General features: G+C 45.0%; 1 protein-coding gene across 2 annotated transcripts; it reads left to right on the top strand.

Annotated features, from left to right (window-relative positions):
* Window positions 1–221: 221 nt before the first annotated feature.
* Window positions 222–27,351, top strand: RFX2 (regulatory factor X2; the record flags this gene model as incomplete). 2 transcript variants are annotated; one of them, XM_079546689.1, is made up of 17 exons in its annotated part: window positions 222–326; window positions 3,034–3,123; window positions 4,122–4,198; window positions 4,903–5,167; window positions 9,708–9,782; window positions 14,928–15,109; window positions 18,249–18,368; window positions 19,250–19,365; window positions 20,197–20,315; window positions 20,636–20,748; window positions 22,582–22,733; window positions 23,566–23,663; window positions 24,159–24,308; window positions 24,705–24,913; window positions 25,247–25,400; window positions 27,061–27,116; window positions 27,252–27,351. In XM_079546689.1, the coding sequence occupies 17 exons, from the start codon at window positions 222–224 to the stop codon at window positions 27,349–27,351; spliced, it is 2,181 nt and encodes a 726-aa protein (XP_079402815.1). The 2 variants fall into 2 exon arrangements, with proteins under 2 accessions (XP_079402815.1, XP_079402816.1); XM_079546690.1 differs by lacking the exon at window positions 9,708–9,782.

Below are 27,351 nucleotides of genomic sequence, written 5' to 3'. Positions count from 1 at the left end.
TTTCTTTTTTCTTAATATAATACCGCATTAAAATTAGATCCAAGACTAAAAAGAGCCCTCTGTGTAGGAAGGTAGCTACCTTCCTTCCTATCACTCCCCCTGGGTCTTCCACTGGGATTTTGCTCCATTTAGATGCCGGTTCCTGAATCTTCTGGCTATGGTGAGTGAGTGTAACAGTGCTTCCTATGCTGATGTCCCTTCTGCTCTCTCCAGCAGTGAGCATGCAGAGTTCAGAGGGTGGATCAGACTCGGCAGCTTCCGTGACACTTCATCCTTCTGCATCAGCCCAAGCTCCAGTGGTGCAGCCAGTGCCAGCCTCACAGCAGGTAACATGTGCACAGCTGGAACGCCGTTTCCATGGAGAAGGGACCAATTCTACCAGTAGATGTATTTTAATCCAGGATCTTATTTGGGGAAAGAGTTTGTTGATCACTTTGTTGAGGCAGTGGTGAGAAACTGCTTGGAGATTGTGTTGATGGAGACCAGAGATACTTAGCTGTGTTAGCACTGCTTTTAAATCCCGGAATTTAGATTTTTATCTTAGCTACCTAAGGAACTCACTTTGTGGCAGTTTGATGTTTTCTCAGTATAATATCTTGCTGTCATTTGTTGTGTCAGTAAAAGCAGCAGAAAATGAAACTATCCCTAAAGACATCTCTAGCAGAAAAGTTACCAAGATCAAGAGAAAAAGAGAGGGGGAATGCTAAGCAGGTGTGGGTGGAGAAGTCAGAAGGAAGCCTCTTCCTTTTGTGGGTGGATCCTAACATGTTGAATTAGAGAGAGGGGAGATATTCGTGATGTATTTGCCTGAATACAATGCTCTTGGAAGGTCTCCTGACAGGAGAGATGAATTAATTGATGAATGAAACCTACCTAGTACAAAACGGGAAGTGTTAAGTATCACTGTAGTTCCTTTTTGTGCCGTTTGGGGAACTGTCAGAAGAACTTTCCATCACACTTAAGGAAGCTGAAGGGATAAGAGAATGGGTGGGTGTAGCTGAGCTACACCCTTCTCTCCAACTCCCAAGTGAGCAGAAGTAGCTGCCATTGGATGCTGATGGGAAGTGACAATTAAAAATAGTGAATTGTTAGGAGCACTTTGTCCATTAGGACGTGGGCATCCACATCGTGCAGCTCGGCATTTGGCCAGCCCTCTGTCTTCCTGCAGCCTTCCCAGCATTTATCCAGATGTTATTTCTCATTTGTATGATAATGGTGTGAATGCTGGACAGTAGCATCAAGTATCTTAGGGATTATCAGTCCGTAGTGTGAATTTGACTGTGACAACGTTAACGAAGTTTAGAAAACCTGCTGGCTTTGGATCATGAAATTACCCATCCAGCCTTTCCTAGTGCTGTTGTAATGACACAGCATATTGAGTGGAACTCCATGGATTAAGGAAAACCCAGAGGAACTTGGAAGAAAGCTTGGAGCAAGAACATCCAGAGAGCCTCCCCCTCCCACCTGCAGGACAAAGGAAACGCTAGGAATGAACTACTGGCAGCAGGAGTGGTGTGAGGCTGAAGCCTGTGGTTTTGTTGATCACTGGTCTAACTTTCAGTGTGAGAGAAGGCTCTACGAACAGGATGGCCTCATCTTACAGGTTGGGGATGATTAATTATTTTGGTTGGAAGCTGATAGGGGTAACGGGCAGATGGTGATGAATTACAGAAGTAGCTGAGTTGGGCAGCTGTGCCAAAGGAGGAGAGATGTGTCATTTGGTAAAAGCAAAGACAGAGAATGAATGAGAAGTAGGAGAAAGGAACAATTCTCAGTGAGAGTTGGAGGCAGTTGGCATTGCCAAGGTCTGACTTGAAAAAGGGCTTTTAATGTTCCTTTGGTCACAGCCTCTTTTGGAAATAAAATAGGCAAACTGATGGCAGGCGTAATTGTCAGTGTCCTTATCGCTGTCTCAGCTGCAGGATCTCAAATGTATCCAGACTTGTGAAGGTCTCCATGGGGGGCTGGTGATGTAGGGACGGTGTAATTATCACATTCCTGGTAATTGTGCAGGAACAGAATTTCTGGCTGATTACTAAGGCCATGTCTGGGAGGGTATTAGAGGACTGAAATTCATAAATAGAGATATGACAGCCAGTAATTGTCAGGGTCTCTTCTAGGACTCATGCGGGATTGTTTTGCAGCTGTTTATTCTGTTGGCCCAGTTTGCTGGGTATTTTTAAAGCTTCGAGCTGCAGAGGATGACTGTCTCCTTGGAGAAGGTCCTCATCATTTTAAAATGCCATACAGATATTTGGCTCGAATGTTTCCTTTCTTACTTTCATGCCAGTATCCAAGGCTCCGTTCCCATGGGCCTCACTGAATCATTTCTTTCCATCCACATTTGTTTTTCTGGATCTGCAAGGTGCTTAGCACTCTTCAAGACAAGCCCAGCCTCCAACTGAGTGTGGAGTGTAATGCAAAGAACAAGGGGGCAGTGGAAAGGGCAAGGGAAAGGTAGAGGACAGTGTTCTGGAGTGAGCACTGCAGGGCAGCACAAGTCAGATTTGTGCCCTTGGTGGCACTAAAGCCACTAAAGGTGCAGAGCCATCCTAGATTTGGAAGCCATAACATCTGTGCTTTGTTGCAGGGTGTAGTTTCATATCACAGGAGGCAGAAAGTGGCTCGGTGTAGCAGGAATAAAAGAAGTAGCTTTGCAATCTTAGGAGGAAGATGTGAACACGTGAGGAACAGTTCTTGTTGTGCTGCGCCTGAACCTCCTGCTGAACTCCTCCTGTTGAATGCCTCCTGTTGAACTTTTCCTGTCAATCAGCTGCTTTCTGTTATTCTTTTATTTTCCATGGAGAAATTCAGAAATTGTGGATGTAGGTCTCCACTTCTCCCCAGTTCTGGGTGCTGAGTTCAGTTCTGGTGTCACTGCAGATTACATTGGAGGGATGGGGGACCACAGAGATGCCAAGTAAGGAGTTGTCCTGCCTCCCAGAAATTTTGAAAGGGAATAGCTGACTCACCTGTGTTACAGAGTGACAACAAGCTGAAATAAGTGTGTGTTAATATATCTTCTTTTTGCAGAGGGTTCTGGTGCAAGCAGCAGGCTCTGCTCCCAAAGGAGCGCAGATGCAGCAAATCTCTGTTCCCAGAGTTCAGCAGGTTCCACAACAGGTAATGTCCCCACAGGGAGACCCCACACAGGGGCTCTGTGTCAGCAGGACTGGACACTCCCCATCTCTCATGTCCCGCTCTGTATTAGATTCTGTGACAAACATCTCCTTTGAAAGATCCACAGTGTTAATTAAAGAGCTGTGTGCAACCGGAGACCTGGTGAGACAGTTTTCTCCCTCTCTCCCCCTCCTTCTTAGACTGGTAATACAATAAACTATAAAGATATTTAAGGTGTAGAAAAAACCTTTAGTGTAGCAGGTGTCTTGCATACGTTTGAAGATTTGATGTTTGATTTTAGTTGCCATTCAGTAAGCAGGACTTCTCTGTAAAAAAATTTTTAGAGGGAAGGTGTTTGGGATTATTTTTTAAGTTACACAGACAAATATACTGGCTGCATGTGGCTTCGTAGGAAGTTTGGGTGACTGAGAACCATGCAAGTGTTTTTATTTATCTGAACCTTGCCTTTTGCAGCCCTTGTTTCCTAAGAAACCAAGCATATGTGGTGCTGCCTCACGTGGACAGTGTGTCTGACTCCTTTGACTTTTTCCTCTAGCAGTTTTTTATTTGGTTGCTCAGTTCCAGAAAAACTTGACAGAGGGCAACCACATATCTCCCAGACCAACAAGAAAGTGGGCTGGGATGCAGATGGACACTGCCAACCTCTCTGAAGGAAAGGCTGCAGTGTGATCTCACCCTTATTAGTCAGCAGAGAAGCAGCCCTCAGACGTGTGTGGAGGAAACCCAGCTCCATTGTTTCCACTGCTCATGGAGCAACTACTTATTTACTAATTTTAATTTGAACTTTTAAAATAAATATGTCCCTTGGGATTCCCAAGCGTGGTAATTAGGGGTTTTATTTTTGTTGTGATTTTCCTTTTTTGTTGAAGAAAGCCTAGATGTCAAGGTAAGGTTGAAAGTTAAGGATGCAGTATGTAATTTGTCTCGCTGTTCCTAGGCAGGGACATGTCTCTAACTCAGGCTTATGATGCTTGTTTCAGGTGCAATCCGTGCAGCACGTCTATCCATCCCAGGTCCAGTATGTGGAAGGAGAAGCTGTTTATACCAATGGAACCATGTAAGAGTCTTTTACTCTGTTCACCACTCCACGCTGGGTCTAAGCAGTTTGGTCCTGCCGGGCTTCTCCTAGTCCAGCACTGCTCCTGGCACTGCCTGCCATTCAAAGGTGGAAGGGAAAGAACTTTTTTGCATGCTGCATTGTGTGTGTGGGTGCTAGGCTTTAGGCAGAGATGTTGTCCTCATGGAAGGAGTGTTCTCCAGCAAATCCTGCTCTCCCTGGTATGAAATGATCCGGTATTTTCCTCTCCCCAGTCCTCTGCAGTGGAGAGCTGGGGCAGGCTTAGGAACCAAAGAAGGATTTCTATAGGGAGAAAGGGGCTTTGTAAGATTTCCTCTTGCCTCTCTGTACTGGGACCATCTTTGTGCCCCTGATTTGGTCTTGCTGCCCATTCTCTCAGCTCTCAGCCTCCACATTTAGGCTGAGACAGCTGCAAAGTGGTCGCAGGGCTCTGTGTGCAGGCACACTGCTTGGATAGGCTGTGGGTCTTTGCTTCAGGGCCATCGCAGGACAGATTAATGATGTCAGAGGTGACTTTTATGGCAGAGTTCAATTTCACTGAAGCAAATCCCTCTGACAATGGAGTCGAGGCCTTTTTTAAAACACGGCGCTTGGTGCAGAAGCCATTGTCTGACAGATTAGCTCTGTAAGCTCCTCTCCATGGGCGCGTGCTCCACATCCTAACCCTGTTGTTCCTTTGACAGACGAGCCGCCTACTCCTACAACACCGAAGCTCAGATTTACGCCCCTAGCAGCGCAGCTTCCTATTTCGAACCGCAGGGAGGTGGAGCTCAGGTGACTACAGCGGCATCCTCTCCTACAGCCATTCCCTCTCACAACATGGTGGGCATCACCATGGACATTGGGGGAAGTCCGATCCTCTCCAGCTCGGGAGCCTATCTCATTCATGGGGGGATGGAAAACACTAGACATTCTCTGTCACATACTTCACGCTCCTCTCCAGCAACGGTATGTAGCCCTGCAGATGTTGTAGCTCAGGGGCCCGGAATTGTTCCAAGGGAACTGAAAAGCCTGCAGAAAATAAATTCTCCTATCATTATCACCGTGTATATGTCTGTATAACGTGTCATGCAAGTGCAAGGAAGAGAATAGACACTGGTGTACTGCACAGATACGTACCCCAGAGTTTGGGATGTGTCTTACTGGCAGGCAGAAGCTTGTCAAATGTTTTGAGCAGATCATTCATACACTGAAATTATGCAGCACGGAGATAAGAGTTATGTTCCCAGAGTTTGGGGTTTTTTCTTTCCCCAAGCAAAATGTTTTGGTTTTCCAATTCAAAAGAATTGTCTATGTTAACATTTTTTAATAACATCTGAACACGAAGCTTATCCCAAAGTAAAGCAATACATATTTTTAATTATAAAGAGACCTGAAAAGTCCATTATTAACACAGTGAATAATTACTGCAAAAGATATGTCAAGCTGATTTCTCCAAATCCTCAATGACTGAAAAGCTTTCATATATCTCCTACACCACTGTGTATTCTGCCTTTGCCATATGTTACAGAAAATGTATTTTAGGGATAATGCTGCTCTTACCCAAACGTGTAAAGCTCTAATACTGTTTAATTGTGTCTTTCCAACAGAGGTGCCAGGTTTAGAAGCATAACTGTACAACTATGTGGGACTATGAGAGATAGCTTAACCTAAAGCAGCCTTCCTGTGGCTACAAGCTGTCAAAGTTTTATCTGAGAATCCACAAAGTCTTAGTAGCAACTGTTGCCAAGAGTTGGTTGGAGTTTGTGTTCTGGGACAGTATTCACCTTCCTTTTCACCTGACTTGGTGTGTGTATGTGTGTATACATTTCTGTGTAAGTGTGATTATAAACATAGGTGCAATTGAGTATATGTGGCTGGATTTTAAAACATTAAAGACACTCTTAGGGTGAAAAATGGGAGCTGCTGGCTACTGAGTTCTCTTGAATCTCTGGCCAACAAGGCTCCACTTTCTTGTCCCACAGCATTTTAAAACACAGACTTAAAAGATTTTGGATTGTTGTGCCTTGATTTGTTGCCTTTATCCCACAGTGAATGTGTTCTGCCTTAGGCAGAAATACCTGTCAGTGGGGAACAGTCTTTAGCTCAGGATGAAGGAGAACTGTGAAGTGACAACTGTAGGAATAAGGGGCAGATTCACTGGATGAGCAGATTTCTTTTGTGAGAGTTGTCCATGTGTTTTAATTACTCAGAGTTAAGAACCAGCACTGGAACTTCCTCTGATTTTGCTCATGCTTGTTATTTTGAGGGAAGTAGCAGCTGATCGTGTCACCTGCGTGGGACTGCATCTTGCAGAGCTGCACAACATTGCTTTTTTTTCTTTATTTCCATGGCGATGGACACAGTGTAAAAAGCCCAAGTGTGATGTGTCAGTACAAACGTCCCATGAACAGATTCATTTTGTAGCTGTCTATCACGTGAGATAAGCTGTTCAGAAAAAAACAAAAAGAAGAATTTAGGAAGTGACCTTTATGAAAATGCATCTGAAAGAAAAGTCACTGTGTTGCATGTAGGAATGAACTTTCAGAAGTGTTTGTGGCTCCTGTGGATAAGCTTAACAGTGCTAACTAATGAATGATGCTTGTGTGGAAGGTGCTGTAGAGATGTGTCCATCTGTGGCTTTCAGTTCTCTCAGCACAGACCAGAGCTGCAGGGAGATAAGGTAGATCTCCCAGGGCCATTCAGAGCCATGACAGATGCTTTTAATTTCACACAGTAATGGGCGGACAAATAGTGGAAGGCAAGGGCAGTATCAAGATAATGTCACTGGGTAATAACATTTTTATTTGCAGTGTTTTGCTTAAACAGAGAATAGGGAAGCCTGGTATTGCAAGCCTGCAGACCTAACAAATGCAGTTGGGGCAGTATTAAGAACTTAACTGTGGAGAGAACACGATTACAGCTCATGCAAATGTAGGCAAGGAAGAAATGTTTGCATGTGGTCTCAGGTGTGCAGTGTGAAAAGTTTGGGTGTCAACACAGCCAAGGAACAGGGAATCGTGAGGGCTTGGAGGATGCTGACTGCTTGTGGCAGAGCCAAAACAGACCTCAGAGGGAAAACCAAGGAGAGTAGCTTCAAATGGGAGTGAAATGGGAACAAGGGATCACAATTAGCGATGAAATAAGAGCAGAGCTGCCTCGGGAGGTTGAGAGATGTTTGGCAAAGGGTGTATGCACACTAAAATAAACTCTTCAAATATTAAAAAGAAAAAACCCAGCATCCTCCAAATCTGCTGGAATGAAGATGATATTCTCCCGGTGGGCTGAATCAAAGCATCGCATAGTTCTGCTTGGTGTCTGTACTGCCAGAGCACTATTAATCTTCATCTAAATTAAACTGGGCCAAGTGGGGAAATCCCTGAGATCTCCTGTGTGTAGGTCCTCAGAACTGTCTTCCTTCTGGTCCCAGTAACTCAATCTTTACCCAATGCACTCTAGTCCTTTCTTGGGCAGGTTTTACTTGTCCAGCAGTTAGTGAGCAGTAGCTGAGAGGTGCTGCTGGTCTGTACAGCCATGGTAGCAAAATGAATGACTGACTGTAAAGCAGCTTGTCTTCTACTGCTGCACCACTCCAGGCAGCTCCCTTTTTTTTTTCCAAACAATTGCAGTTTTTTTCCTGTATCCTGGTTTGGTATAGAGAGCAGAACAGCTCTCCTTTAATGAGCTGATGACATTTCATCAGGGCACATGGTGCTTTTTAACTTCATAGTCAAGAAATTCAGCACCTATTCTCATAGAGCAGCTATTGAACTGTTCTTTTTATCAAAAAGCTCTCCTTCATAAAGGACTGCTTAAAAATTTTCAGTCTTTTTTTTTCGTTTTTTTTTCCTGCAGATGTCAGGTGGCTGTTTGGATTGGACACTTACCAAAATGCCAAAAGGACAAGTGGTGCTTCTGTGCTTGCATAAGAGACATTGCTCAACAGGCACTGCCCTGCTCAGCTGGCTCTGCCCCTAAACAGAGGAAGGAAATGGTGTCTCCCTCTCACACTTTGACTCATTTCCTGAAGGCTGCATCAGCAATCAATCTGTGCTGATGGGTTTTGGTTCCTCATGGTGCATCAGGGCGTGCAAGTTCTCTCAAAATCCAGTGAACCATATGCTTGGGCTGACCCTTTTTTGAATTCAGTGCTAACTTACTGAGAGGTGCCACAGTGATGTTTCTTTGGGGCAGAAACCGAGGAATTTATGCTGGAGGTTTTTGGACAGTGTCACATTCAGACGTGGATATGGCAAAGCCTGGACATTTTTTTACTGAATTGAGCTTCAGATGTTAGATCTCACTTCTCTGATAGAGCCTGGTTTTGTACTTGGCTGGTTTGTTCTCCACCCTTGTCTTTGCAATGCTAGGAATCAGTGCAAACTTGAGTATAGGGAGCTAGCTGTATGTAAATGAGGCCATAAGCTGACTGATCGTCATGCAGATGTGATGCTTTTTGGATGCACCTCCAGATACATGCATGACCATGCATGTTAGATGGTGATAGATGCCAAACTTGATAAGAGAGAGGTGCTGGTTGCAAGTTCTACAGCATGCTGCCTTATCCTGCCTGCTTTAATAGGTCACAGATAAAGGGTTTGGAGAACGTTTACTGGAAACAGAAGGAACGGACAGAAAACTGCCAGTCCCTCAACCTGAGGTGCTTCTTCATCCTTCCACATTTGCAGAAACCTTGTGCTCAGGAGCAGGAGAGCTCTGGACCAGCAGCATTCTGCTAAGTAGTTTGTCAGAGATTGCCAAGGGAGCCCCAGCAGCAACACAAGGAGGGTCTGGAAGGGGGTCTCAGCACAGGGCAGCAGCAAGAGCTAGGCTGGGAGCAGAAGAGAAGGTAGGAGCAGGTAGAGGAAAGCAAGGGGTCTGTTCAGAAGCCAGGATGTATTGCTGTTCTCCCAGTTGCAGAAGCTCTGAGATGAGAGGAAATGAGTACAATAGCAGTCTGCATAATAGCAAAGATGCATTCCATTTCAGCTTGCACACTCCTTGTATCAGCCCTCCTGGTGCCTCTGTTTTATTTCAGTGCTTTTAGTTCTTTGTCAAAATTTTAAGAAGTAATAAGTTCATTAATCCCAGTTTTCCATGAAAGATCTGAGTACAATGCACCTCCTCTGTACCACTGTCCTTTGATTTGCTGCAGTACATCTGTATGGGGGTGTTTTGGTCGAGGCATGAAAGGGAGAGAAGGAAAACTGCTTCCCCTTTATAACGGGCAGTGCATGTGGTGGAAGAGCAAATATCCCCATGTCTCACTCTGTCAGCCTAACAGGGACTCTTGCTGTGTTGTTAGTTTGCATGCCATACAATAACGTCTTTGCAGCTTCATCCCATAAGGACTGTGCCTCATCTACTTGCTCTTTTCACAAGCCTGTTGATATAAAGCATAAATCATTCAATTATTAATAAGGGTGAATTCCTGGCTGTTGCTAACTATCTGATTTCCTTTCTTTTTCTTTTTTCCTTTTTTTTTTTTCCCTGTGCACATTTTCTTTAGCTTGAAATGGCGATTGAAAACCTACAAAAAAATGAAGGGATTACATCACACAAAAGCAGTTTGCTCAACAGCCATGTAAGTTGCAATCGGAATTTACAACCTCTTTCCTGCTTTGGTAGAAGCATTATTTGTAGCTGTTTGGTGTATTCAAGAGCACAAAGCACTCAAAACAGCCCGATTCAGCTGTGCTGCCCAAAGCAGCCCATTCCCAAGAAACAAGAATTGATGCAAAAACTGCCATGATGTTAATGTTTGTTTATGAGAAGCTCTGGATTGTGTTAACTGCCTCTACCCTGTATTTATTTATTTCTTCTACCTTGCAATGGAAATTGCTGGCAATTAGATAAACACATTTGAGGAAGTTCTTTCCTTTTGGTGAAATTGGAAGATGGCTGCAAAATAACTTGCAATTCTACAGCAATAACTTGGAGTGAATCCTGACAAATATCCCCTAGATTCCAAATACCAAAAGCCTACTCCTGTAAATACTTCACTGCCTCTTTCTGTGCCTCAGGAAGACCATTGCTGTTACAATGCTACTCTAAATCCATTTGCTAGGCCTCTCTGTTCTTGCTATGCCAATAACTTCCCTGCTTTGTGTGAAGTTCCTGCTGTCCTACTGGGCCTACTCAGGGTCTTCTGCATCATGGTTTATGGCTTCCATGCAGTAATGCTTAACAGCAAGCACATATTTGTGTCAGATTTGAGGAGTCTAATTCAAGTCCTACTGAAGTCTCTGGATTTGCCTTGTCTTCATTGTGGTTTGGGTTAGGCTGAAGCATGTTCTGCTCTGATAACTCACAGTGCACTGAGTGGTACTTCCTTATTCTAACAAATTTAGTCTTGCTTTGTATTTGGAGGCAGAAATCTTGTCATTCTTGAGTAGGTTTGACCTTTTCACCCTACCAAAATAGGCAGAGAAAATTAGAGGAACTTTCAAACGAATGTTCTGATATCTTAAGCTGATTCCAAACTTCAAGCCTGGGCTCCTGGGTGAGCTCAGTTCTTATTTCAGGTGCTAGAAATAGAAGGGTCCTTGCTGTAGCTGGGAAAATGCACAGTTGTGGAATCAGGCTTTGATCAGAGCATCATTGCACATCCTCTTGCTCCAGGTTGCAGCCACACTTCTGCACCTCAGCCACAGAGGTTTGACTAAGGGTAATGTCCTGCAGAATTGTTCTTGTTCATTGCAGCACAGACAGGGGCAGAGTGGAGCAGGGTGGGGGACGGAGGGGAGTTCTGAAGGAGGTTTGGAAAAAGCAGAAAAAGAACAGAGCAAGGAAAGTGAAGATAGAAAAGAGATTTCATCTGACTACAGGTCATGTGGAATGGAGGTGGGGCCAGACCCAGGCTCCCAGCAGTGCCACCTCACTTCTTTCTTGCAGGACAAGACATAGCATAAGGTCTGTGCCCACATCACTGCTCAGTGTTTGAGTCTCTTGGCTCAGTCCCAACCATTCTGCACTGAGGCTGTGTCCATGTACACATAGAAGCAATGAGGAGGCAGCAGTGCTGCAGTGCCTGCAGGAAATGCAATGTGCTGCAGGACCAGGTTGGGTGATTTCCTCTCAGAGCTCCAGGAAGCTCAGTGAAGCTGCCTGGAAAAACCTCTGCCTGTTGTGGAGGTCTTCAGGACCTTCCTGTGCAGTTAGCCCCAGGCTGTGGCTGAGTGTCTGCATGCATCCCCCGGTCCATGCTGAGTTATAATATTTTCTGTTACGTGGGATATTTCAGTTCCTACCTTCTGTGCTTACTGTGAAGACAGGCAATTGCGTATCTCAGCTGCCTGCCTGAATATTGTCAGGCTCGCCAGTGGGAATCAGAAAGCAAAACAGAAGGGAACTGTGATTTGTCAGGGCTGAAAGGAAAATAGGAGCTTGACATGGGGGACAGAAATCAAAACAGAGCTCACAGCCCCGAGCAGTGGTAGCATCACAAGCCAAGGTGGTAGCAAAATGCAATCCTTTAACCTGACAAATGTTCCTCTGCTGGAAAACCTGGTACCCAAGGGAAGCTTTGAGGTGATGCTAATTGCACCATTAGTTCTGGTTTAATTGCATTTGTTCTTAAGGTTGAATAATTTTTCATCGGGTGTTCTGCCTCTCCTTTTAAACTGCACTTTTTGCAAATTTGTAAATTCTTAGGATAATGGTTTATTTTAAGGCCATCAGCAGATTTTTCATGTCAGAGTTTTTTTTTAAAGGTAAACAAAACATATCTCAATCAAGAGGGTTTTTTTTTTAACATATCTCAGTTTATACAAAGTCCACGCCATAAGGAGCCACTCCTGATAACTGAAATTATCCTTGAAAACTCTGAGAAGTTACTTAAGTGCACTTGAAATATCGAGTGTAGAAGCCAAAGCGAATGGTCACACCAGTGAGAAGTGATGCTTTATTGAAATTATGTCCATCGAATACGTTCCTCAAAAGCTCTGCTCACAAGTGCACTCCGCAGTCGCTGGATCAGAGCATTTTATTCTCTGACAGTGAGGAGCTTGCAGATGATGCAGAGGGAGGAAAGTGATGGTTTTTCAAGAAAACTTTTGAAGAAAAAGTGTAGATTTTGCTGACATCTAATTGTGGAAGGATGTGGGGATGCCCCAGCTTCGAGTGAAGCTCCCACGTGTGCCCCACAGCTGTGTGTCCTCATGGCTTTGTTCAGTTCCACAACTGGTTGTATAACAAAACCTTCACACCTGGAGTTCGCCTTTTTACACAGCGTCTCTTCTCCCACCCTCAGATCCCTCCTTGAATCAAGGGCTGTGTTAAAGGGTTGTTTTTTTACATCAAAGCAGACCCTCGATAGAAATAAAGTGGAAGTCAAAATTAAATGGAAATGTTCCTCTGCGGTGCTTGTAGCACAAACAGCAGCATGCAGCTGCCCTGAGATTTTATTGGAGCCTGATCAGAACACAAACAGAAGTGAAACCGTGGTGTATTTGGTCATTGTCACACCAGAGCCCAGTGTCAAAAAGTAAACAGAATAGAGAATGCAAACAGGGAGAATCTTGAAAGTTCTTATTTTCAGTGCCCAGTGCGTTGTTGGTAATGCAGGAAGAGCACAAATCATCCTTTGAAAATTATTTATATCCTCAACATTCCTTTTTTGAGTTCTTTTGTGCATTTTGCATCAAATTCCAATTCAGCAGTGGGAGTTTGTCTTGTGAAACTCCACAGTGTTTGAAGGAATGTTAAAAAACACTGCAAGTGTTGGAAGATGGAGGGGATGTTGTAGGATTGGAGTGAAAATCTCCAGTCAAGTTGAAATGACTGCTTTTTTAAGGCATGGAATTAGGGCAGGTTTAGAGGAGTAGGAATAACCAATCCATGGTCATTATCTTCCATTGGATAAATAAAAGGTAAAGAAAACAAAACAACAAAAAAAGCAGGACATATTAATCATTAAATATAGGGGATGGGCCAAAATAAGCACAGGTGTGGACTGAAGAGAGACAGAACTGCTGCTGGTTCTTCATGTCCTGAGTGCTGGGGAGTGCTTTTGTTAGAGGCAGCTGTAAGGGATGGGTTGATCGGAGCCTCGGGGTCTGCAGTGGCCTTTTGGGGACTGCCAACACATCTCCTGCTGCAGACAGGGGCAGGGAGGCCAGCAGCAGTCACTGCCTCGTAGGTTTGTAGGGTTTGGACTCCAGAAAGTTCATTTTCTGTGCAATGCAGTGCGAGTGGATGGAGGTTTGAAGGGGGCAGGCACGTGGCTCTTGAAAAGCAGGCTGGGGAGCTGAGCAGCAGGTTTGTCTTCTTCCTGCTGTGGCATTCTGTGCCCTGCTCCAAAGCCCACCGCTGCTGATGGGACCTGATGATCCTTATGGGTTCCAACTCAAAGTATTCTGTGATCTGAATGTCTGCGTGGGTTGGGTCAAACCCAATAACAGAACTCATTTTAACTGTGTTTCTTCATTGGATTCAGCTTCGTTGGCATAGCAGAAGTTGAAATTTCAGTATGTGGATGATAACCACACAGCGTGCATCTGTAGGTGCTGATAGCTTATGGCTCAGAAGCATTTGTATGAGAGCAGAGTTGGGTGGGAAATGCAGAAACTGAAAACGACTGAATTGAGTGAGGTGTCAGAAATGTCACTGCACAATGCAGGTTGTGTTCTCCCAGTTATTGACATAAAACTCAAGCAGTGTAGTGGTGAATTGGGACCCTCAAGTTTCACCAAGGGAAAATGACAGAAAAAAGGCAGTTATTGAAGTTTGAGTGGGGAGGGTTGAAGCGTAGGCCAGCTTGTACCTCCATGTGCGTGGTTGAATCCCACTGGTTTCTAAGGTTGTGCTGAAGTACAGTATGTTCTTGACTTCTTTGTTGTAAGGAGGTAATGGGGTGAACATTTTAACCTCCAGAAGTTGACTTTGTTTAGCCACTAATGAGCTGCAAATGCAGCTGCATCTGGTGGAGCTGTGCCACCTTTATATGGATGTATGTGCAGAGGTCTGGACGTAGAAAGCCTTGATCCCAGATAGCCCCAATGTCAGTGAAAGGACTCCTGCCAACGCTATTGATTTTAATCCATTTGTACATTTAGTTCCTTCAAAAATCCCCTTACTATAACACAACACTTACTGGTACTGAATTTGTCATTTAGCCAATTAAAGGAGATTAGATTTTTGACTTTTTTGTGTTTTAATTCCCATGCTGCTATTTTCACCCTTTCGGACCATCTGGATATAAATACTTTCTATTTAATTGCAAACTCTAATCAACAGAAATTTCAAAAGAAGTTCAAGCAATAAGTTTTGGAAAATAATGGGTGAAACACCTCAGATTTCCAAGGTTGGGTGGTGACCTATTTATTGTTAGGAGAACAGCTGCAGACATGCCAATCTTCAAATGAATAAAGTCTTTGCTTCTCTGAAATTTATTCATCCAAGGCAGTTTTTAATGTCTTCATTCTTGGCAGACAGCTCTATCTTGGTCCCACAGGAATTTATCCAAATGCAAGATGGACACTGAGATGGCAGGATCAGCAAAACCTGATGGTGGTTTTGTTTTGTTGTTAGCTTTGGACCGGGGATCCTTCTACTCTTATAACAATGTTGCTGGCATAATTATCACTTATACAAATTAACCACACAGTATTAAGTTCTCTTGAATGTCAGATATTGCTGCTGACATGAAGCGCTGCCATTGGTTTTTGTAGCCCATTCCAGCCCTCTTTAGACTTTCACGTGTTCTTTATTTATGTCTCCATGCCTAAAGCTCCAGTGGTTGTTGGACAACTACGAGACAGCGGAAGGTGTGAGCCTGCCCCGGAGTTCTCTCTACAACCACTACCTGAGGCACTGCCAGGAGCACAAGCTGGACCCAGTGAACGCTGCTTCCTTTGGAAAACTGATCCGGTCGGTGTTCATGGGGCTGAGGACTCGCCGCCTGGGAACCAGGTTGGTGGGGAGCTGGGGCTGGAGGTGGTGGGGAGAAGCTTCCCAGATCCGGATGATTTTCAAAGTCCTTTCCAATCTAAACTGAGACAGGGAGGTTTAGGTTGGATATGAGGAGGAAGTTTTTCACCCAGAGGGTGAGGCATTGGCACAGGTTGCCCAAGGAGGCTGTGGATGCCCCAGCCCTGCAGGCATTCAAGGCCAGGCTGGATGTGGCTCTGGGCAGCCTGGGCTGCTGGTTGGTGACCTGCACACAGCAGGGGGTTGGAACTGGATGGGCATTGTGTGCCTTTGCAACCCAGGCCATTCCATGATGCTAAGCCATGCCATGATTCTGTGGCACGCTGTCCTGTGGGTGAGCTGGGGATGCTCTCAGTGTACACTCAGTGGCAAGGTGCAGGCAAGCAAGAGATAGATGCTGGCTGGGCCATCAAAGTGCAAAGTGACAGCTCTCAAGCTCAGCTGCATCTCGCCTCCTCCCACCACTTTGCATGGCTGTGGGTGCTGTACAGCTCCTTGCATCGGGGATTAATTAAAAGCAAATATTTTGTATAGCCACTAATTTCAGGGGCTGTAGTTTGTTCTCAAGAGCAAAGCATGTGGCCTCATGTTTTGCAGAAGAAAGGAGCATTGCACTGTTCTTGTGGGATCTGCAACTCCTCTCACACACGTAGAAAATCTACCAAATATAACTTGGCAGGCACGGGTCTTTCTTCTGAGATGTATAGAAACTACCAAGCATTATGCTGTAGGAAAAAAAATTGCTATGCTAAATCACAGGACTAATTTCCACGTGTTGTGAGACAAAGCTCTTTCTGAACAGGAATCAGCAGGGTTAGAATGTTGATTTCAGACATGTTCTGGGTTTCTGGTGACAGCACCTCATCCTGAATTCAATCTAAGCCCGTTTCTCAAGGAATCCAAGGACATTTTATTTAAAACCAGGCTGCTTTTCATCCCATTGTTTTCTCTTGATCACCATTGCTGCTGTCAGCTGCTGGATCCAGCGTTCTGCTGCGGAGTTCCTTCTGGATCCAGGAAGGTTCTCCATCAGCAGTGGGAACAGATCCCAGATCCCTGATGCAGACAAGGTGTTCAGACATCCCTGTAGATATGGAGATGCCTTATTTCTGAAATTCACAAAGAAGGAGGCTGAATCTTCTTAACGAATTTTTGTTTTAAAGTATCACAGACCCATGTGATGTAACAAGAAAGGTGAAACTTAAGGGAGAACACTTGCAGTAATGGCATGTGTGTCCTTCAGGGGAGCATCCATGCACAGCCTGTCCAGCTGACATTGCACTTTACTTCAGCTTCTAATTTTAAAAAAGCAGTGAATACACTGGAGAAGCAGTGACTGCTCTGGTTTTATAACTTTCTATAATAAAATACAAGCTTGGATATTCCAGAGTAGAACAAAACCAGATGTGCCTGCAGCATTCACACAGCTGGAATGGGGAGGTAGCAGTCGCAGGAAGAGCGGGGGAGAGTTTGGATTTCTGAAGATGGGTTCCAATGTAAGAACTCTGAAGTCATTTCTTTAAAATTCTTTAATCCTACCAAAGGAGGAAAAATTCAAAGTCCCAACAGCTGCTCTAGAATCCTTCTGCTTTGTGACCCGAAAGAAGATTGGACTTGGAAATAGAAAGGCTCAGAAAATGGAATTTCTGATTGATGGCAGTGTTCTGATATTTCAGAATTTATTTTCACCATGGAAGACTGAAATTAAAAAAAAGTCAGAATATTTTATTTCAATGTATGATAATGCTACTTGGTTGACATGTCGTTATTTATGAAGGTTTAAAATTATCTAATAGCTCTTATATTCTTTTGTAAAAAGAAGGAAATAGATGTAATGAGGGAACTGATGTCCAGTTCTTAAACTTATTTTTATATCTATCTCCTGTGGTATAAATGCTAAGTATTCACCAGGGGTTCTTTTGGTCTGTGATGTTCTGAATTCCATCACCAAAAGGTTTTGGTTAACCTTGAAAACTTTGTAATTAAGACAGAAACGAAAAAAGCAACAAACTTGATATTCAAGATGTGCAAGCTTGAAAGGCTACAATACACCTCCATACATATGGAAATAGCTGTCTACCACCTTACTCATTCATTTGCATTATCAATGCATTTATTATTTAATTTGCAGGCACTTAGAATCACTTAAGGTTTGATTGGAGCATGCTTCACACCTGAGCACGTATAAACCCTACATTATGGTGACAAAGACTGAACAGTTCTGCTGTCTCCCTTAAATAAAAGCAGCCGAAAATGGAAAAGAGAGAATTCCCACAAGATAAAAAGCATTCTGGATAGCAGCTTAATTCTTCAACAGATACTTCTCTTAAATTTCTCTGTGGGAGACATCACTGGATTTAAGGTGCCTTCAGACACTGCCATACTGAAGCACTAAGCTGTAATTTTAAGCAATGAGAGCACATTGGAGACCCCACTGCAGAGGAAAAATCCTGGGTTGGTAGGAAAACGTGAGTGGAGACATTTGTCCAATGTGATGGGTGGGAAGGCCTCTTCCTGAGGAGCATCACAGCAGCTTTGCAAAGGAGAAGGAAATCCAGCCTCTCTTTCTTGCAGTAAGCTTTCAGATCTTACAAAACAGCAAAAATGAGCAATTCCCAAGGCCAAAAGCAGATCAAAGTCTCTTAACTGTTGCTGTTAAAGTGCAGACACCAGAGAGGTGGCTTTCTTATCATAGCTGGCCATTCAGTCGGGCTTGTTTTCATCCAACTCTAGATGAAGATAAAAGTTTAGTTTCAATATAAAAGCAAATTCTTTAGCTCTAATCAAAGTGCAAAGCGTCCCTTGAGGTCTCTGTCATTGTTTAACAATGCTTTGTACTTTAACACTTGTCAGTTCTCCCCCGTTGCTGTTGACTGCTTGGAACAAACCTTGCCAGATTTCACATGTGGACGTCGCTGAACTTTGTGACATGTGGTCATGAATTTTAGAGGAGCTGATGGCATTCATTAGGTCAGCGTTCAGACAGCGTTGGCAGCAAACACGTGTGCACTGTAAGGGCTGGTGTGGATTGTCAAAACAAGCCTGAGAGTCAATAGCAGGGCTGTGAGGTTGCTCCCATTGACTAGCTGGCACTGAGCAATTTTAATGCTGCTACTTGCAGGGGAAACTCCAAATACCATTACTATGGGATCCGGCTGAAGCCAGAGTCTCCGCTGAACCGCTTGCAGGAGGACACACAGTACATGGCCATGAGGCAGCAGCCCATCCACCAGAAGCAAAGGTAGGTGCTCCCGGCCCCGTGGCACCCACTGCTGTGCCCCAGAGCTGCTGTGGGGTCCTCCCCGAGAATGGGGCTGCCGGGTTCTGGCTGGTCTGAGCAGCAGAAGGCTCAAGGGGAAATTCTGGCTTGCCAAGCTGCATTTATCTGCTGTTCTGTTTGCCAGTGGCTTGAGTTCAGCCTGCTGCTACAGAGCTCACTGCAGAATATACCACTCCTCCCTGTATCCCCTGGCTCAATAGCTGAGGACCTCAGCTCTGCAGCTGTTTGTCCTGATCACAGGAAGGGGTTGTGGGCTTGCATTGGTTTGTTTCTTGGGTTTGGGTTTTTGGGTTGTTTGGACTTGGGACAATGCAAGTTAAAGTGCTGTGGTTAGTCTTGTGTCTGAGCAGTTTTGAGTGCCGAGGAATTTGGGATTGTCTCCTGGAAGCACTGACACTTCTGGCTCATGCTACAGTAAAGAAAGAGCAGAAGAATTCATTTCTTGTGCTCCTGAAAAGAAAGCAAATGTAAAAGTCACCTCCAGAGTCTGCAAGTCTGTACCCTGGCATCCACACCAGCTCTGCTTCTTGTTTTCTTTTTTTTTTTTTTTAATGTCCACCTTGGGCAAATTTCTTAACCCATTTAATCTTCTCCTGGGGAGAAGATTAGGGGAGAAGATCCAAAGGAGATTCTCATTCGCCACCTCGAGCAGGTGATAGAAATAGTCAGCCTTCCAAATGCTGGCTTTGGATGTAACCTCTGTTATTATATGATGTAACTTTTTAATTAAGTGCTCTACAGCATCATGGGTTTGTAGGTGTCCCTATCTCTCACAGTATGACCGTGTTGCATGTGATGTGTTTGCTTGTGCGTGTGTAACAGCAGGCATTCTCTGGCCCTAGGTACAGACCAGCTCAGAAGATGGATGGCGTGGCAGAAGCCGGTTCCAACAGCAGCCTGCACACAACCCCTGAGCAATCAGTTGCTGCTCAAAGTCAGCACCATCAGCAGTTCATAGGTGAGCAGACTGCTTTCGTGGATTTGATGTCGCACTTCTGGGCTGATCACCTTAGAGGAAGGAAGGCCAGAAAACCCTGCCTGCTCTGGATTTCTTCTTTTCTAAGAAATCTATATTCTAGTACAATCTTGTAATGCCACATTTGCTGTTGCTCCTGTACCCACAGGAAATTCATCCTAGTGCCACTGGCTCTGTCAGTTCCTAGGTATGCTTTTAATTCAGACAAGTTGGATGGAAGAGTTGAGTTCTCCAAGCCACACTATTCTGAAGAGCTTTGTAGAACAGGGGGAGTGAAGCCATTCTGTTTGTTGCCCTACACTGCAGCCTGCAGTGTGGGGCCTCTCCTGATGACACAGGTTCTCTGCTTTTACTGGTCATGGATCTACATGTTTCCATAATCTCCAGTAGATACAAAATCCCAGCCCAGCTCCAAGCGTTCTCTGAGATGCAATTACTCCTGATATGCCTGATATCCAGTTATATTGTCTGTTGTACTCTCAAGATTACAAAAGGATGTTTTTCAGGCCTTGGAGAAAGTCTAATGGGAAGCACATTACATGAGGACAATGTATTCTTGTTACTTTTATTACAAAGAGAAGGAAAACATTCTCCTTTACATGCTGGACATATGGACTGCAGTTGTTTACTTTTTGCCCATTATAACAGCAGGAATCAGGGAAGTACTCGTTTATCAGCCTCATTTCAACAGTTTCACCCCCAATTAAAATGTGAAAGATAGCAACCAGAGACAAAAGCATCCTGTGTGTGTCTGTAGTCTGCATAACTGAGTGCTTCTAATTTTTACCAACTTCCCCATCTTCTTTTCCCTAGATGTAACCCACGTCTTTCCTGAGTTCCCAGCCCCTGATCTGGGTAACGTCCTCTTACAAGAAGGGGTCACCATGAATGATGTGAAAACTCTTCAGCTTCTTTACAGGAGACACTGCGAGGTGATGACTTTGAATATTTTTAATTGATTAACAGATCGAGTAAATGACATGGGACATAATTCATGTACACCTCTTTCATGCTGTCCTCAGGAAAAGCTAAACTGTAATAGGACATGTTTGTTTCACTAGGTATTGCAACTCAAGTGCAGCCTGCGGTGTGATGTGACCTCTTTTGTATTACATTGATTATTAAAACAATGCACTTCTTGTTGTTTTTCCTGTAAATTATTTAATCTGAACGTCAGCGCATGAAATACGTGCTGACACTGTGTGACAGGATGCTAACGGAGCAGCTAATGAGATGTGTTCTTTGTTGTTAGGCAACTTTGGATGTTGTAATGAACCTTCAGTTTCATTATATTGAGAAACTGTGGCAGTCCTTCTGGAGTCCTAAAACACCACCTAGTGATGGCTCTGCTGCCCTGCCATCCAGGTACACCGTGCTGCTTTGATTATTTCTGAATGATGCTTTTCTTGATGCATTCTGTCTTTTAAAAATGCACAAACTGATGTCAGCTTCACTGGGTATTTTGAGTGCTTCGTAGGACTTGGAAATACCTACTTCTGATGAGGCACTTCTGATGGATGCCTCCTGTACCCTAATCTGAAATACAGGGAGCATCTGGGTGGATGCAAACAGGATGCTGCTTTTGAAAGCATCTCCAACACCGAGGTTTTGGCGACCCCTCGACTGGCTCTCCTGTTTGGGTGCCTGACCAAGTCTGTTCCTGCCTCATGTCTTGAGGAAGATAATGACAAACTGAGCTGCTCTGATCCTGGCTTTGTGCTCCTGTCTGGCTCGTTACTGCCTATTCTTCTTCCTTTATGCACTGGTAGTCTGCTGCCAAGAGACAGTATAAGGGAAATAAGTGAAAATAGAGAGAATTGAAAAGGTGATGGTTTCTCGTTAAGATGTGTATTGAAAGTCTGTGTTGTTCACTCACAGTAATTACATGAGGACTTCAGATACTGATGTTTGATATTCGGAAGAAAAATGATAAAAGTTTGGGTAATAAGGAAATATCCCATAATAATCCCTAGAGTACGGCCCTTTTGCCCTCAGCAGATGTTATCCAGTGAATATTTTGCAGCAGAGAAACACTGTAGCTCTTTGATGGTCTCAGAATCTTTTCGTTAAGGGGTCGTCTACAAGGCATTGGCAGCACAGCAGAGAGCTGAGCAAGGTCAGGGCAGACCCAGGCAGCATCTGCACAGGGCCCTGCCTAAACTGGCTCACCTTGGTAGGGCAGTGTGCTCCCATACCTCTGCACAGCACAGCTATTAATCACGATAGGTAGCACTCTAGCCCCTCTTTTATAGATGTGGATATAAAACCAAGGAGTTCTCTAAGTGCCAAATTGTTTGAAAATGTGATAAAATGAAGAATCTGGTTCAACTCAACAGAAAGTGTAGGTGGTTGACAGCTGATTTTTCCATGTGAGTGTTCTAGGACTACGCCCGTGGATAAAACCTCTCAGGCAGAGGGTATAAGGACCTCTTTATAGTCCATCAAAGGCTTGGCTTTAATGATTTTGATGTAATGCATGGGGAAAGTTCCCTGTAAGTTCCCAGTGCAGTGTCTTAATAGCTCTGACTTGCGACTCTGGCAGTGCAGTAAGGCTTCAGTTTTCTCTGCCTGCTGTTTAAACAAATATCTTATGCCTTAATCATGCAAAAAAAAGTTTCCGTGCATCTATAAAGTGAAGTGAATGCAGGCTCATTTGACCTCATTCAGCTGGAGACAATTTGTTCTCATCACAACACCAAGATTTCATTTCACAAAATGAGAATTTTGTAGCATTTGTAGGTGCCAGACACCTCAAAACTGACCGCAGTGTCCATCAGCACTGGCTAACCTGCTCAGACAGCATTTGCTGCAAATATTTGTCAGAGGGGAGAGGATAAAGGTGTGAAGGGTTTGGGAACAGCTAGAGCTGTAAGGAGGAGCCAGCTGTGCTGTGTTGTAGGACAATTCCAGGTACACATGAAGATGGGCGTGTGTGTGTGTGTGAAGGGAGGCTGAAGGTAGAGAAAGCAAAAGGAGGGCAAGCACAGGAAATGCAGGCTTGAGGTGAAACCACAGTCAGAGCTCTGATCCCATGATGGAGAGGTGCTTGCAGAGTCAGAGATTGGTACAAATGATCAGAGATTTCCTTTTGAAAGAAATGTGAGTTGCTTTTTCTGCTGAAAACTGAAATTAGAAATCCAGACAAAGTGTGAAACGCCTGGAAAATCAGCTTCTAATGCTGCTTCCCTTCTCCTGCAGTGAAGAAGAACATGAAGGGACCCTCCCAAAAGACAAGCTGATCACTCTGTGTAAATATGAACCCATCCTCAAGTGGATGAGAAGCTGTGACCACATCCTGTACCAGGCCCTGGTGGAGATTCTCATCCCCGATGTGCTGCGACCGGTGCCCAGTGAGTGTCTGCAGTGAGACCAGGAGGGCACAGGCAGTGCTGCCTCCTGCTCCAGCTCCTTGCTGCGCTGCTCCTGAGTCACCAAATGTTTGGAGAACTGCATTTTGTGACTCACGCTGTCTGGCTACCACTTGCCACAAAGATTTCCATTGTAAAAGCAGGCTAATATTTTGGGCAAGGACAATATTCCTTCCACAGCAGTGTTCTCTGTAGGCGTAACTTTGTGGCCTTTGGAATTCTCAGGTCTTTTAAAACAGGCTCCATTTCATATCATCACATCTCCTGACTTTGGCTCTCAGTCAAGATAAAAGCAAAGGCTTAATGCACAAGCTGTTGTAAGTCCTTGTGAGGTGTTTCCTTGGAGACCGTATCTTGGTTCGCACAGGACCATGCTGTCCCCTCCTGCACCTCCTGGAAAAATAGGGTTAACTTTCACTTGGGAGATTATTGATGGGATATGAAGGGTTTTCACTCTGATCTGGCTCCTTACTTTGATTCATCTGTCAGCCTCCCAGGGCTACAACTTAGCCACAAACTGGGCTGAGCAGTGCTGTAAAAACCTGGTCCCACTGATCTGCTTCTGTCAGTCTGTATGCTGGCGCAGACACGTGTCTTTGAAGAGCACGTCTCAGCAATTAGAGAAAGCTAAAATGGGTCACAGAGAAGCTAAGGAGCTGTTTGAGTGCATTTTGGGACCTAGCTGACCCAGGATGCTGAACTGAGATCACAGCTGCCGGATCAGTGGCTGTGCCTTCCACAGCAGATGATCCAGAAAGGTGGTGTGTAAAGACAGTGTGGAACAGCCTTTCTAACTCTGCAGCTTTCTTTGCAGGCACACTTACACAGGCGATTCGTAATTTTGCCAAGAGTTTGGAAGGGTGGCTGATGAATGCAATGAGTGAATTCCCCCCCCAGATTGTCCAGACAAAGGTAAGTAGAGAAAGCATGATACTGAACAGGGGGTGTGTGCTGTCATTTTCCACGGTGATTGGAAATCACTGCTGGAGTTTGGCTGTGTGTGCTCCAGCCTAACACAGCATGAAGAACAATTCTGAACCAAAATCAGCAAGGAGCAGGGCAAGATCAGGCAGTTCATTTGAGCTGATAATGCTCTGCCTGTTGAGCCATTCCCTTGCCTGAATGGAAAGTACAGGACACTTCAGAGGCTGAATGACACCACAGAGACTGAATATAAGGCTCCTACTGTCTTTCTCCTAATGCCATGGATTTGTGAAGCCTGTTCCCAGCTCAGTAGATGCTGCAAAAGTGCTTGAGTGCACATTAGGCAGCAGCTTGAGAGGAGCCATGCAGGTTACCCCAGCTAAAAATGTGTGCAGCATTCTTGAGCTCGGCACTGAGAAAAGTTTGCTCCTGAGCCCTGCTGCCCCCTGCTCTCAGTCCCCTGCGTGCTCTGCTCTGCTGCAGGTCGCAGTAGTGAGTGCCTTTGCACAGACGTTGCGGAGATACACATCCCTTAACCACCTGGCCCAGGCTGCTCGTGCTGTGCTGCAGAACACTTCCCAGATAAACCAGATGCTCAGCGATCTCAATCGGGTCGACTTTGCCAACGTGCAGGTAACTTACTGCATCTTTTCCTGGGCCTTATTGTCTAGAACTGGGGCTGTCTAGTGAGACTGTCTGCTGGTAACCAGCATGTTATTTCCAATACTAAGAAGTGATTCAGTGAACTATTTAGCGTGAGGTTTTGGTGTTATTTTTCAAGGTATATCTGTCATCTCATTGTGAATAGTGGAGAAGGCTCTCATGAACTTCTATAAGGAGTACTGCTAGCAATAGTGATTTTGTTCTAACAGTAATATTGTGCTGTGGTCAGGAGAGATCAAAAGAGGTGTGATTCAGAGCTGGTTTGGAGTCCTCGCCTACTAGAAATGAGGTTGAATTCCTGGGCTGGGGTAACCAGAAACTGAAACAGCAGGCTTTGAGTGACTGTCAGCCCTTCCTCCTGAGCAGGAGCAAGCCTCGTGGGTGTGCCAGTGTGAGGAAGGCATGGTGCAAAAGCTGGAGCAGGATTTCAAGCTCACACTGCAGCAGCAGAGCTCCCTGGACCAGTGGGCCAGCTGGCTGGATAATGTTGTTACTCAAGTCCTGAAGCATCACGAGGGCAGTCCCAGCTTCCCCAAGGCAGCTAGGCAGTTCCTGTTGAAATGGTCTTTCTATAGGTATGTTTTCTTCTCATTTCGGTAATATCTCTGCATCTGGCTCAGGGCATGTAAATAACTCCTTGAAAAGGCAAAGCCAACTTCTTTACACCTTTACACGCAGGCAGCTCTGGCTGACTGTTGTTCTGCCCTTGTGCAAAAGAGTGTCCCCACCTGTATCCTTTTGGGATGGAGATAGGATGCCCCACTCACTCATTTCTTAAAGCTCTTGGACACTCTTTGGTTAGAGTTAGAAAGAAAGCACTCACAGTAGCCTTAGGATCAAGGATTCACACCAGCCACGATGCCAGTGTAAAACACATCCTAACTATTTTCTTTCTGGCCGTTCTCCAGCTCCATGGTGATCCGTGACCTCACCTTGCGCAGCGCTGCCAGCTTTGGTTCCTTCCACCTGATTCGCCTGCTGTATGATGAATACATGTTTTATCTGGTAGAGCATCGTGTTGCCCAGGCAACAGGGGAGACGCCAATCGCTGTAATGGGAGAGGTGAGAATTGTTTATTCCCCTAGAAACAAGCCCAAACCAAGCAGCGTGTAAAGGAGAGCCGTTGGTTCACAGACAGCACTCTGCCCTGAACATGTTTTACAACCATCTTTGCTGAGAGATTTACTGACTTGTTTTGAGTGCCTGGCACAAGGATCCAGCTACCAGAGCATCTTCCCTCCTGTCTCACTAATACTGGGCTGATGGTTTTGGGGCAGTTGGGCATCAGCTGGGCTTCAGAGTCCTGGACGAGGAAGGAAATAGACCTACTAACTTCTCTCCCTAATCTGATTTTGGTATTCCTGCCGTAGCCCCATCCAACACAAAAAGTAAGCCAAAACCAAAATCTCCAGAAGTTATTTTTCCTGCAATTTCCTGTGGTTCTGTGCACATCACTGGTGCAAACTCCAGAGCTGTCTGTACAGTCAGACACCCTCTCCATTTTTTCTGTGGAAAAATGATGAGAGGCTTTTTTTTCAGTTTTGTGGGTTTTTTAACTACCAATCAGACAGCAAACGTATTGCCTGGCTTGCAAACAGGACCCGTCCTGCCTAGCTGAAGCCACTTCCAACATTTCATTCTGACATGCCCAAATTTGGAAGGTTCCAGTCAACCTGTGAAAGCAATATAGAAACTGCTGTTAGATTAAAACTGATGCTGTTTGCTCCATGAAGCTCATGCTATTTTCCTCCTTCTGTGGAGCTCATGTAGGGCAGTCAGACAAATCAATCACATCCATTTTGCTTTCTCTTCCCCTCCCATTAGACCCATGCTGCTGCATCGTGACAGCAGTGTTGTGAATGCACACTATTCCCTGAAACCTCTGTATTTATTGATATTAGAAGAACATGAAAGAGAGAGGGGACCTTCCAGCAAAACCTAGTTGTGGGAGGCTTTCATCCTTTAGGTTTTGCTTTTCCTTCGTTACACTCTTGCAATATTTCTTTTCTCCAGGAGGAGGCTGATTCTTCCCAGCAAAAGCCAGTGAATTGTGTCCATCTACTCCCACTGCTCACTTTATAACTCCTGCTGTCTTTAATTCTTTCTGCTGCCCAACTTTCTATGACCTTTCAGAATTATGATTATAGTTTTTCAGAGTTTCAGACCCTGTCCCAGGTGGAGACAATACATCTCCAGAACCAAAGTTGTCACCAGCTCACTGGTTACACTTGGCACTATGGCCTTGAAAGCCAAAGCACTTTCCTGACCTGAACTAAAGGGTACAGAGTGTGCAGAGGTGGAATGTTGGTAGAGCCCAGCAGGGGTGAAAGCATGTCTGTGCTGCCTGACAGAGGCAGAAGGCTGGAGAACAGGCACCTTTTCTGCTGTCCTTCTCCACTGTCTGGATGAGAGGCAGCACCCTGGCCAGGAGTCTGTGGCAGCAATTGAGAGACAGAACATCTTCTCTTGCCCTTCTCCAGAGCTTGATCCTTCCCTGGCTTTTTGTGTTTTGTATTTTTGCAGAGGTTTAGATGGAAGTGACAAACTTTTCCACAAAATGTGTGGTCAGTTTTGCGTTCTGCTTTTTACCACTGGCGCTGCTGGTGCTCATGGCTTCATCCAATTGCTTGTTAGAATTACTTGGAGACAGATGCTGGCTCGCAGGTGTGATGCTTTGGCTCTCCATAATCCTCACTCACCTCAAGCCTCCTTTCTCTTTCAGTTTGGTGACCTCACATCCATGTCCCCAACACTGCTGGACAAAGGTATGAAAGCTCTGTGGGGCCGGGATTGAATCACTGCGGGTGGGAGAACCTGGTGCCGGCCTTTCCGTTTCACTCTGGTGGAGAAAAGGTCCTCTTATCCCCAGGGACCACCCTGATGCTGAGCCTTTCCCTTTGCAGACCCCATCAGTGAGCTGGGCAGCGAAGTGGACCCGGATTCCCGGAGCGTGGGGGAGCCGCTCGTGAAGCGAGAACGCAGCGACACGGGGCACTCACTGCAGGAGATCTGA

This window comes from Tetrao urogallus (assembly GCF_951394365.1).
Source record: "Tetrao urogallus genome assembly, chromosome: 25".
Taxonomy (NCBI): domain Eukaryota; kingdom Metazoa; phylum Chordata; class Aves; order Galliformes; family Phasianidae; genus Tetrao; species Tetrao urogallus.
This window is presented reverse-complemented; position numbering and strand designations above follow the sequence as displayed.